At 38.7% G+C, this 13,781-nt stretch overlaps 1 protein-coding gene across 1 annotated transcript; it reads left to right on the forward strand.

The window, feature by feature from the left end:
- Nucleotides 1-13: 13 nt before the first annotated feature.
- LOC143415134 (cell adhesion molecule CEACAM5-like) lies at nucleotides 14-13,183 on the forward strand. The gene is made up of 8 exons (XM_076880578.1): nucleotides 14-214; nucleotides 7,275-7,362; nucleotides 7,676-7,963; nucleotides 8,186-8,265; nucleotides 8,726-8,891; nucleotides 11,042-11,095; nucleotides 11,187-11,255; nucleotides 13,068-13,183. The coding sequence occupies exons 1-8, from the start codon at nucleotides 203-205 to the stop codon at nucleotides 13,181-13,183; spliced, it is 873 nt and encodes a 290-aa protein (XP_076736693.1). The 5' UTR covers nucleotides 14-202.
- The last annotated feature ends 598 nt before the right edge of the window (nucleotides 13,184-13,781 follow it).

Here is a 13,781-nt window from a genome sequence, read left to right on the forward strand (position 1 = left end):
TCAGTGAATCTGCGTTCGACTACTCCGCCTAGGCTGCACTGTCGAGCGCAGATCCACTGAGCGCTCAACACAGACAGCATCATCAGAAGGAAGAGCGCAGGGCAAGCTAGCAAGACAGAAGTTAAGCTCTCCTTGCAACATGGACCTCCCCCACCCTCATTCAGATCTGGTGTTTGGAATTATTTTGGTTTTCATGTGACGTATGACCCTGAAGGTAAGCGAGTCATGGACTAAAGTAAAACAGTATGTTGGATGTGCCATGGAATGCTTAATTACATGGGTGGGAACTAGTGTGTTAGCGCAGTTAGCTCGTTAACGTGTTGGCCGTCTAGCCCCATGCACGGGGCGATCGGCGGTAGCTCGTTAACGGAGATTTGCCGTGTTGTGGCGTTAAGGTCATTTCAACGAGATTAACCTGAAAGCACTAGTGGGAACACAACGAATATGACTGCACATTTACGCCAACATCATCCTAGTGCAAAGACAAGTGGAAGCAGACAAAAACGACAAGCATGCTACTAACTTTACCCGAGTCATTTAGACAGCCGTTAGCACATGATTCTCCTTATGGGGACCTGATATGTTTAATATGCTGCTGAGAATATAGCCCAGAAGAAGCGGATAGTATAGCTTTTATTTTGGAAAGAGACATTTCTCTGTAATAAACTCTCTTTTCCAAAGATGAGTGATTCCTCAATCAGATACAGGGCTCGCAATATCGCTAGCCCGACGTCCTGGAGCTAGCGATTTTTCCAGTCGGGCTACAAAAATCTATCTCTTCCCTGCCCGTCGGGCTATTGTAGGAAGGAAAAATATATGTCAATGCTTTTGCATTCTTTCGGAAATGTAGCTGGGTAATTATGTCATTGGCATGGGTGAGCCACTGTCAATATGTGACATATTGAAGTCGCGTTTGAATTTGCGCTTGTTTTTTGCTTTCACTTTGCAATCGTGTGAACTGTGTATAGAGAGCGACAGCACTGATCTGCGAGTGATGATAATTTGTGCACCAATTCCTCTGACATCGTCTTATCAATCGTTAGCTTACTATGCAAACATGACAAGTGAAATCTCCCACAGCTTAAACATGTGAGAGGTTGATTGCGCAGAGAATCGCTGAGCTTATGTGAGTGCGTGTGTAAAAGCAGCAGGATTTATATTTTAGTTCTGCTGAGCCAAATAAGACAGGTCAGGGTGAAGAAGTGACAGCCAAAGAAAAGCTTACCACAAAACGAAAAAGTTATGACAAATCAGACTATAAGGCAAAAAGAAAGTGCAGCTTTATGGTTTCATGGACAAAATAATTTCTGTGGCTGCAATATGACGAGCTAAATAACCAGGGGTGCACATAAGTGGTCCGCAGGTGCGCATTCGCTGTCAAAATAAAAAACACGCACAAGGGTTAGGGTTAAATTTAAAAACTGTACTTTTGAGTTAAAATATATATTTATAATTTTAATAAATGACAAATTAAAAAGGCATGAACATCTTTTTTGTATCGAAAAAATATCGAACCGTGACACCAAAGTATTGAACCGAACCGAACCGTGAATTTTGTGTATCGTTGCACCCCTATTTATTACGGCACAGTGTTAAATGGTAAATGGTAAATGGCCTGCATTTGTATAGCGCTTTACTTAGTCCCTAAGGACCCCAAAGCGCTTTACACTACAATGTAGCCACAGCTGCCCTGGGGCGCACTGACAGAGGCGAGTGAAGTTAAAGTGATAGAGAGCACACAGTGTCTTTTGTGGTTCTGGCAACATCTCCTTGCAATATCAAATGGCAACATCTTCTATAATCAACTGTCCTGCTTGATCATGATCAGATCTACAGCTGCTAGTTTTGTAGGTTTTCATTGTGTTAGGTGATGCTTCTTTAAGTGACCTTCCAAATTCAACCAGTACCTCCAAAACTGAAAACATCACCTTTATTTGTTATGGAATCAATCAGTAGTCACTGTACCTTACTCAAATGAAGCAAACTAGCCAGCCTGGTAACCCGTCTGCATCTTCCAGTTTAATTTCAACTCACCCTTAAGCCTTTAGCTGTCAGCAATTATCTCCTGCCTAAAAATTCCCAGCATGCTTCACCGCCAGAGCCTCTGTTCAGACCCCGACCAAGTCACTACCTGATTCAGGTTCCCTCACTCTTTCATCAAGTTTTCTCATCATCTGCACTTTCTTCTGATCTCTTTTCCTGGCGTTCCTTTTTCATGTTTGTTGGCACATTCAATAATGCTGGCACTTCATTCAGTGCAATCCCTGACAACCTGATTGAGGTCACGAGCCGCTCGTCATCTTAAGCCTGCCTACCAGTTAGAGTCTTCGACCTTTGTAGCAGACAGTCATCAATGCTTCTTGGGGATGGGCCATCAGTCTCCTCTGAGGGCTTCTCCAAACTGCAGCCTCAGTTCCTGCTCAGGCATCTGCCATTACCAACTAGAAACGCTGTCAAACCTAAATGAGGATGAGGTGTCAGCTGGTGAATTCTAGTGTTAGCCACATTGAGCTGCTGTGGGCAACAAGTTTCTTTTTTCCATATTTTTAGTTCATAGAGTTATTTGATCATGAGAAGGCTATAATAAAGTCAAATGATGCTTTTTCCAGAGATGGTTGTCATAGTGCTGCAGCTGCACAAACAAGGTTGTGAAATTGTCACTTACTGCCTCACTTTAAGGGTTACATGATTATATATATATATATATTTATTGATTTATTGATTTATTTATTTTTTTTCAGGTTCAAATCATGCATTTTAACATGTCTATACAAACAGGATTTTTGATGTTTATGTTCCCACACCAGCTGCATACAAACAGGTATAGAAGAAAAATATACCCTTACCCCCCCAGGCGTTCAGTATCTGCAGGGAGTGTTAAACCACACATGAGAAGTGGCATATTATAGACCACATACACACATAGTCCTAGAGAGCCTTTTTCTCTTAAACACTCATAAAACATTTTGTTGCACTCACTACCATCTTTGCTCACAGCAGGACAAAAACAGTTCTTTGTGGCTGTTTTAATTTTGTGTAGTTGTCGTTTTAATCAGTTTTAAGGTTACACGTCAGAGTGAAACCGAGATGTCGCCTATTAGGTCTAACAAAGGAGACTGTTGTGTTCCATTATTGTTATAGTGTCGGGTAACACATAAACCAAAAGGGTTTTTTCCTACCTTTCATCGTGCCAAACCTTCAGAGATAAGCTATAAATCTTCTCATCATTATAGTTTTGGCCTTTTTAACTGCAGGTGTTCTATTGTACAGAAATGCTGATGTAATAAAAATTACATAACTTTTTCATGTAATGCTCATTGAAGTTTTCATCCTCGCTCATTCTTAATATCTACAAAATCCACTAGTACTGCTCTGGTATCTGCTCCTTTGTGTAAGGAGGAACAGGATGAACAGTGCCAGAGCTACGATATGACCTCCAGGAGAACACTGGTGTGAATGTCCAAATAATCTGAAACACACTTCATGAGAGTGGCTTAAGGGCCTGCTGTCCTCTGGTGGGTCCTGTGCTCAATGCTCAACACCATTGCGTTCAACTGGAATTTGCCATCGAATACCAGATTTGGCAGGTCTACCATGGGTTCCCAGATAGCAGCTTCACCCGGAGCACATGTGACAGATGTGAAAAGGTCTGGAGAAGCCGGTAACAACGTTATAGCTGTGTCCCAATTCAGGGTCTGCATCCTTCGGAGGACCCGGCCTTCTCGGTCTTCGGAGGACGCAGCCGACGTAGCGAAGTGCGAGGTTTGTGACATGGGACGGTCTAGCCTCCGTCGAGCTGCTCAGGTTGCCTAGTACCATGATACTAATCGCTGGAAACGTTTCATACAGCATTGTTTGACAGAGACATTTTTTATGTTCATTTGTTTGTTTTTATTTGAGCTTTGTTTGATTTGTTGAGTATCTGAGGCTGACACCACGGGACTATAAGAACATGATTGTTGGGCTTCATTTCTGTGCTGAATAGTCATTTTAAGATTAGCTAGTAAATAAAAATTAGCTTATGTTGTTCATGAGACTAAAGTCATCTCACTTTGGTAATGTAAACATAATATGGCCAATATTAAAGTTATTATTATATTAAACTTTAGTTATTGCAGCAGTGAACTTGAACTCCATGTCAAATACTGAGCCTCAGTAAAGATTGAAGTTGCAGTTATTTATATTTCCTATCACCTTAAATCTTCACTCAAAGACAAGTATCTCTGACAGTGTATATATAGATGTATTATATATAAGAGACAAATATTGCTCCTTTATTATGTTGGCATTAGTAAATGTGGCTCAGTGCTTACAAACATGTGTAAAAAGACAATTTACGAGCTGTGATAACTGTTTCTGATAAAATGAAGAGTAGACTGATATATGAAATATTCCTTTATTGGGTGAGAAAATCAGACCATGTCATAACTGCTTTAAGTCATACAGAATAGATATCAGAGCCTTAAACAGGCTGACTTCTGCTAAATGGGTCAAACTGGGCAGAAAGTATACAAACACATAACATCCTTATAGAATATGATGTAACACTATAGATCAACTTACCTCAGAATATATAAAGCATATGAGCAATATGATGCAACAAACACAGCAGTGCTACTAATGCAAAAAAAACGCTGTCTCAGTGTGGACGGGAGGCCAAAACGAAGACAAAATGATGCGTTTTCAAACGAAAATGAATTAGTGTGGACGTAGCCTGAGGGAACAATGGGCTGGGAGGTCAGTTCATTTCCCATAATTATGCAAATTCTCATGACACTTAACAGCGTACAGTATGTTACTCTGTTTGTGTTGGGGGACCCGATCCTTGGGGTGGACCAATTGGGATTTGAAACCCACAGAGATGTAGTGTTTAGAAAAATGCGTCTCAAGTGCTCCGATACTCCTGACTCATACAGGAACACTACAGGTTTTCGCTTAGGCAGCAGTTGTCCTTCTCTCCTGGATTGGCTGGAGCCTTCTTTTGGCGCCTTCCCAGCTTTGACAAAAGTTCAGCTGGGATAACCATCTTTACTCAGGGCCTTCTTGTCAAGAGGGCCATTTACATGGAAAGGGAAAGACCATCTCTGAATCGAGGAAGGGGCCTAAGGGTACATCTTTCACCATCTTACAATGCTGTGATTGCAGCCGTTCCCCAACTCTCTGTGAATGGTCCTCATGGCCATCTCGCCCTATGACAGCTGGGATAGGCTCCAGCGCCCCCCGCGACCCTGAAAAGGATAAGCGGAAGCGAATGGATGGATGGATGGATGGATGGATGGATGGATGGCTTTAAAACCAAGTTGACTCTGCAAGTACTAACATCAGTAATGTCACATAACTTTGCCGACATGTGGCCAATAGTAATGTTTTAAAGTTCTTCGTTGTCAAACATATGCACATAAATAAGTGGCATAATATTCAGTACTTGCTTTTAAAAGTTTATTCTTCGGCTGCCCCGTTTCAGCCATCCGCCTTTTTTTTTTTTAAATTATCCACACTCAACGCCGCGCTATGAATTCTGGGATATGTTGGGCCACAAAGGATACACCGACCCATCCTTCAAATTTGGGGAAATGAAGGACGCATTTGGAGCAGTGATGTAATTGGCCAGCTTATGCTGCCTGTAACATCGTTCAGCATGACTGGTACTACCAAACCGGTCATGGCTACAACTGTAGCTTGCCTCCACCAGTGTATGAATGTGAGAGTGAATGAATAGTGGTATTGCAAAGCGGTATTGTAAAGTGGTATTGTTCTGTGCCCCTGTACCAGTTTCCTTTGTTAGAATTCCCACTGCCTTTGTAAATCTAGTATTTCGCGTAGTTCAGTATCACTCCTGTTTGCTAAGGTTATTAAAGTCTCATGTTATTCCTCTTAGTTCAGTGTTTTCATAGTTCACAGTTGCATTATGGTCTCCCCCTTGAAAATAAAGTTCTGTTAATTACGCTCACCCGTGCCTCACTGTGTGATCTGCACTTGAGTCTGGTTGTCTGGGTTGGCCTCGGCCATGACTCTACAGCCTAGGCAATGGTACCCTTACTGCTATTAGATATCCAGATGAAATCCTTGGATCTACTGTCAGACTAGTGGGTCCTGAGTTCCTCCTGGTGCACAATAGTGCACATCTTCAAGAGTATGCAGACAGTTGATCTGCATACAGTGGGTAAAATAAGTCTTGAACAAGTCACCAATTTTCTAGGTAGATATATTTCTAACAGTGCTATTGGCATGAAATGAATTCAGTTGTGAATAAAAATCAAATAACCACTGAAGAAGATTTTATTTTACATTCTGAGTTCATCAGAATTAAATTCATCATACCAGTACCTGTTCTCCAAGTACATCTTTAGTAAATGGACCTCTTAATGTATGTATCCAAAATGAGTTTGGGCATCCCTTTCTTTTAATATTAACAGTTTAATGTTATCTGTGCTAATCGGAAATGTCTCAGATGTACCATTAATTGGCAACTGCACAAGCCATTTTCCATCAGTGCAGTCGGTAACACAGTCTCCACTGTTCCTACAATTGTTGATGAACACATTGGACTGACAAGCTACACTCATATCTGACACTTCATGTACCAATACCTTTTCTCAGGGTTAAGTTGAACTCCAGCTGCAGCCTCTGGGGCTCTTCACTATCGGCTATATTGCAATCACATATCTATACATCTTTATTGGCACCAAAATCACAATAGTCTCCTGGCTTCTACATTCTCGCCAAGGCGTTGGGAACGTTGATGGACATTTGTGAATTTTGTAATGCCTGGGCTCAAACATTTTATACGAATTATCCTTAACATATTGTTTGTCTCTTGGTCCAGTTTAGTAGCAACTCAAAAGCAGGAAAAACGTTGCCTCCAGATCGGCCATTCTGCTGGTTGAGTAAGGCCAAACAAATCAGGTTCAAATGATAGGATTCTATGGCAGCCACAAGATAAATCAGTTTATACATTCAGGTTTATGAAAACAATTTATTTCAAAACATTAATGTATATTTTATAGTAGTTTAGCATTTGATTTGTTGGTTACCTGTTGAGAATCTTTTGGCTATATTTATGTTTGCTTTCTGAAGCAAAAAGCTAAACCAAAATGCACAGTCTGTGTTCTGAGTGTTTGGTTTGTGAAAGTAGATGAGGCCTCTTTGGTCATTTCCTTTTAAAACCATACATGCACATACATACACTTGTATGATGGCACACATGCATATGTAATGTTACTGCGCTTTGGCAGGAAATAACACTGATACTGCAAAGTGGCGGCTCTTTTTAGCCCAGTGTGATTAGATTAGTGAAGAAGATGGTTTCTGCTGCCACCATTGCTGTGTTTTTGCTCTGCTGCTACTTCAGTGCTTCCTCAGGTACGGTACAAATAATCTTATTATTCTGTCTGGTTTATTTTTTAGCTCTAAAATCCAATCTTACTGATTATGATTTTATCTATCTATCTATCTATCTATCTATCTATCTATCTATCTATCTATCTGTCTATCTGTCTATCTGTCTATCTGTCTGTCTGTCTGTCTGTCTGTCACTGTACTATATTTTTTTCTTGTTTTTTAAATAAAAAAGTTAAGGTTTTGTAGTTCTTAAGCAATTACAAACACATAATTTGCTTTTCTAATATTATCTGATTATATCATCTGATTCCTCACCTTCTTTTCTGTTTCAAAGGCTCTCAGGATGATTGTGTTTATGCTGCAACAGGCTCAAGCTTTACTGTGCCCCTTAAACATGAGTTGAAGGAGTCAGCTAACCTGAGATGGTTCAAGGACAGAACCATAATCTTTTATCGCAGAGGTAAATATGTGATCACGGGGAAAAATTATTATGTGGATTCAACTGGATCACTGAAGCTGACACGACTGACCAAAGACATGTCAGGACGATACATCCCAGAGGTTACCAATGCAGATGGACTAAATGTGGGACATTTACCAAGTGTGCGTTTATGTGTATTAGGTAAGTAACAACACATTATACATATATTTATTGTGTTTGTACTTCTTCTATAACAACAACCAAGTGTGCTAATGTATCAGAAGCTGTTCCAGTCACACTCTGTGATTAAGTGTTTGCTTTTATTTTAAAGTTACTGTTCAGTTTTATCAATCAACAGTACTTGTTAACTTGTTATTATCAGCATTAGTTTATATAATGTTGATATAAATTTTCTTTGCTCAGACCCCGTGAAGAAGCCCAAAGTGACGATGACGTGTATTGAGGCACAAAAAAATGTCAGTTTTAGTTGCAATATTGGTCAGGTCAGTACAATATTTACATTTTATGCTTCATCTATATATATATATATATATATATATATATATATATATATATATATATATATATATATATATATATATATATATATATATTACACATTTAATGTTTTATTTAAATTTACATTATTTAAATTTCATTTTGAGCATTAAGTAGCTTACTCATAATTAAACTGCTGAAGATTATGTAGACAAAGGCCTCATTTCTCATCTACTGAAACCAATTCAAGTTTTTACCTGTGCTGTCAATAAGTGTTCACTCACAAATGTTGTTTCAGCACAGTTTGAGTCTCTATGCGTCTATTACTTAATTATATAGGCTGGGGAATTAACCAGAGTGTAGGAAAAGATAAATATATTACTAAGTTTAGCCAAGTTTGGCTTTTTATGTTAGACTTACACTCAAAACCTTCAATTAATCCACACATTGAGTTTTCTCCCACAGGATGACACGATCGAATGGTTAATGAATGCTAAACGGTTGGCAGAAAAAGGGAAGACGGTGATGAGAGTAGCCAAAGACGTGGCAAACGGCCATTTCTCTTGCAATGTTTCTAACATCATCAGCTCTGAGATCAGTCTGCCTGTTCAACAAAACTGCTATAAGCCTGGTAAGTATTATGTGCTATCAAGTGCACAAATCTTCAAATGTGCCTTTTTCCAAATGTTCATCAACTGAAGTCGTCATTTTATTTAACTCATATGCTAACAAGATACTTTTCTTCTCCTTTTATTTTAAAGCTTTTGCCCTGAAACACTATTTGGAATTATAAAAATATCTGCTGATTGTCAATGATTTTTTCAGTTTAAAAGTTGTATCTTATTGTACATTATTCTCACAAAATGCTCTCTCAAAGTAACTGGGACGAAAAAGTAAAAAAACAAACAAACAAAGCAAACAGAAAAACTGTGACAAGCTAACAGTAAACAGCCAATAGCAAAGATCTATCGACAGTAATGTATAATATAAATATAGAATCACAGCACAGGCGAATTCTCCACGTCTTTCGAGCATGTCTCAGTGCAGTCCTTCATGTTTTAGTTTCTGTTACTTCTGTAGCTGTTCTGTCATCTTATTGTCTCTCTAGAAAGACTTCCAGTGTTGTGTTTGCTCAGATTTGTGGGTTTTTTTCTATTATATTTTATCTGTTTCCATTGTGTTATATTGAACTTTTATCGATTTATATTTTTGCAGCATTTTCCATTTAATCAGGGTCAAAATACTTTATTAATCCTGAGGTAATTATGTTGTAACAGTTGCTGCAAGACAATGAGAACAGTGACAGACTGAACTAAAATAATTATTACAATATATTACAAAATATAAGAAATAGCTCTAATATATACAAATATCCAGAATATTACAGAGATGAAATTTATATGGCATTTTACTCTAAACTGTAAAACTTGTTTTTTTGTGCTGTGTGCCAAAGGATGGAACTATTGCACTGTGTACTGTGCGTTCGATGGACGAGATGTACAGGGAGATATCCACGGGCAGGAATGATTTCCTGTGTTGTTAAGCGGTGCATTCGGGTAATCTCCTGTGACTGGCCAGCAGGTCAAAGAGTGCATCCAGCATTGTTCTTATCTTGGACAACAGCCGCCTCTCTGACACCACCTGAAGGGAGTCCAACTCCATCCCCACAAAATTACTGGGCTTGTGGATCAGTTTATTGAGTCATTTTGCATCTGCAACCCTCAACCTGCTGCCCCAGAACGTAACAGCACAGAGGATTGCGTGATGGGGCAGCAGGTTGAGGTTTGCAGATGCAAAAATCACTCAATAAACTGATCCGCAAGCTCAGTAATGGTGTAGTCTGTTTGATCAGGGCCACCGTAGCAATAACTTCCTAAGGTCTAAGCAAGTCATTTTTATCCTCGATAGACAAGAATAAATTGTGTCATTTTAGTATTCTTTTTTTTTTTTAAATCAGAAACCAACACAAAAACAATATCATTATGTGAATATCCAGGGTGCACCACCAAGAAAAAAATAGATACGATTTTTAAAAAACATAACAATTTTAAAACTGTTTCGCCATTTTAAATTCAACTTGGAAGAAAGAATCTAAATATCAAAACATTTTTTTATCCAAATTTCTGGAGGATAAGCATTTGTGATGGCTGCAGTTACAGCCACACTGTGGTAATATCTGTCAAACATGAGTGTTACAGAGGCTTACACATAACACTACACTCACATTTTTCTTTTATTAAATATAGGATTTAATTTACAGGGTAATAAAGAATTGGTTTTGGTTTAAATGTATTTACTTATACAATCACATAATACTGTATTCTAAAATAAGTGCGCACATTTTAGTTTACATTGTTATGTATGTATGATTTAATCTCTGTTTTCTGAGTGGCTGCTGCTCCCATTACCTTGGTTGATGAGCTAACATCAAACACGGGAAAGGGGGTGGAGCAAGCCTATATGGAGACCTGCAAATTTGGTCACACCACAATTCTGGATCATGGGGTTAATAAAAAACCCTTTTTTGACTTTAACCTCTGCCGGAGTTCCATCTCAGCATTAACCTGAACTCCTAAGCAGGTTCATACTGTATATGGAAAGATATCAAAAAGCTGAGGTAAACATGCTCTTTGCTTGCAGTGTTTCTGTAATCAGCCAGTTTATCACAAATGCTTAAAGCCTTGTGAATATTATGTGCTATCAACTGTCTGTTGATGGCTGAAATGACCATTTTATCAAAAACATCTACAAATACATTTTTCTTCTTGTATTATTTTGAAGTTTTCCCTGATGTATGTGACACTGACGTCTGTATTCCAGTGCGCAGTGGAGCAGGTATGTTATGTTACAGTTATGCTGAAATAAAACACAAATTCACTGTTTTTTACATGCATAGTTCACTGTTGTTTTTGTCTTTCCCCATCAGGTATTCTTCTGTTGATGATCCTCACTGCCATTGTTTGCTGTACTCATAAAAAAGCAAAAGTCATAAAGGGTAAAATTATTATTATTATTATTATTATTATTATTATTATTATTATTATTATTATTATTATTATTATTATTGTTACAAGCAAACTCCAGCCTGTGGCACTTTGCATGAAAACACAGGCATGTTTGTCAATTTATTGTGTTATTGTAATCTCCATTATTACAGTGCATATAGTGAGATGGCAAAAAAGGCTTTAAAACATATTTATTGTTCTTCTTCTGCCACCGAGGGGGAATCGCTACCTTATCTAGGAGGAGGTGTTTGTGTTTCTCAGGGATCCCAAGGGCTACATTGTCTTTTGCTTTTGCCCGCTGGTATGGTCTTCCATGGCAAATTGGTCCTGTGTGAGGAACCAGACAAAGAGTAATTCAAAAGCCCCTGTCAGTCGAAGATCCAGGGAGCAGTTCAACCTCCCCAGAATAGGGTTACCGGGGCCCTGCCCTGGAGCCAGGCGCAGAGAGAGTGCCTGAAGGCAAGCGCCTGGTGGCCTTAGTCCATGGGGACCCTCCTGTAGGCTACACCACCTGCAGGAGGCACCGTAGAGAACTGTGTACTGGGTGGCAGTGTGTGCAAACCACAGTTTGTCCATAACAAACACCATGTTTGAACATGAGGGTCTCCATAAGTGGACGTGGCACCAGGACACCTAGGCCACAGATTGATGATCTATAAATCCATGATTTATTTGCATCATCAGACTGCAGCCATATGTTTTGGACACTCAGGTAAAGAGGGGTGGTGAGCTGTCACCTGATCACCATGTATTGGTAAGTCAGATCAGATGGTGGAGGAGTTGCTGGACAGACCTAGGATGCTTAAACGTATAGTGAGGGTGCGCTGGTTGATGGCCTCCAGCTCACACTGAAGCAGTTTGCAGCTCAGTGTGAAGCGGCAGAAATGAGAATAAGCACCTCCAAGTCTGAGGCCATGGTCCTCAGCCGGAAAAGGGTGGAGTGCCAACTCCGGGACAGGGACGACTTACTGCCCCAGCTGGAGGAGTTTAAGTATCTCAGGGTCTTGCAAAAACACTCTTTCCTATTGGTGGAAAAATGTACCACTTCGACCAATCAAAATATGATATGGCAACATGGCATTTGGTTGTTTAGGAAGAGGGGGAAGTTTTAGGAGCTACAGCTTTACAATGTACAATTCATATATGCATTTCAAGCTACAAAAATGATTTGTTACTTTTTGTGTTTGTTACAGTAAAAAATATAACCTTTTTCAACTCTGATTTTATGTTTTTGTCTGATTTTAGATTGTGCATTAATTATGTTAATACAGCATGTCAAAATGAAAACATAATTGTAAATCCAGACATGTAAGATTGTGCTGAAAAGATTGATACCAAACAAGGCAAGATAAATACTTTTTAAAGGTGAAATGTGGAGGTAAAATCAAAAGTAGTCAAAAACAGCCATTATAGCCTGGACCCCAGAGGGTTAAACATTTTTTAAAGTACCACAATAGTTACTTTTCCTAGTAATTAGTTACTTTTATAATATTGTAACTCAGTTACTAACTTATTTACTTTTTTGAAGAAGTAACTATTAAATATAACTGATTACTTTTTAAAAGTAACTTGCCCAACACTGCACAAAGCAATCCAAATTCACAAACCCTGCAAACACCACCACAGTGTCCATTCTCTGCACTATGCTCATTCAAATTAAAATTTTTTGTATTTTTTTGTAGCTGACCAAATACTATCAAACCTATGGTGCTATTCATAGCAGAATTTGCTTTTTACCTAAAATATTGAGCTATGGCTTTAATTCTGCAAGTCTGACATGTAATCTGTGCTTGTGTTAACAGATAAGAATGAGCTTCCACTGAAACAGCAACATCATCATCAGAAGCAGCCGGTTGGTAGCGTCCCGGAGCCTGACATCTGTGCAGACTGTGGTCTGGAGGGAGACAACAGGATATAATTTAATCATTATTCAGACAACAAGCTGTTAATACCTCTACTTTTTTCCTCTAGACCAGTTCATCTTGGCTGTTAGACCCTTCAAGACTTCAATGACTTATGTAATCTTTCTGGCATTTTTTTTCTTTCTGTCTGATTCAAAGATTCCCAGGATGTTTTTGACCTGTATGGTGCAACAGGTAGTATCTTTATTGTTTGCCTGAAACCAAGCTGGGCAAAAAATTGACCTTAAAATGGAAACACAATGATGAGAAAGTCTTTTCACAAAGAAAAGTGAAGGACATGGCATATCCAAACCAACAAGCCTGAAGACAAACAACTTGAGAAACGTTGTTTCAATGAATATGGAAAATTAGAAAAACAAAATGATCTTTATTTGTTGTGGGTACCTAACAACAGAGTAGATTTATTGTGGTTATATGTTTTGATTTTTAATCTACTCATTAAAAAAGTGTTACATCTGTGATGCATCAAAAGCTGTCATAAGCACCTTTGTCATCAGTATTTATTTAATGCATCATCAGCAATTCTTCATATAATATAATATTAATGTATAAACATTATATAGTTATAATACAATCTCAGGTTATGTGCAGACA

This window comes from Maylandia zebra, linkage group LG23 (assembly GCF_041146795.1).
Source record: "Maylandia zebra isolate NMK-2024a linkage group LG23, Mzebra_GT3a, whole genome shotgun sequence".
NCBI lineage: Eukaryota > Metazoa > Chordata > Actinopteri > Cichliformes > Cichlidae > Maylandia > Maylandia zebra.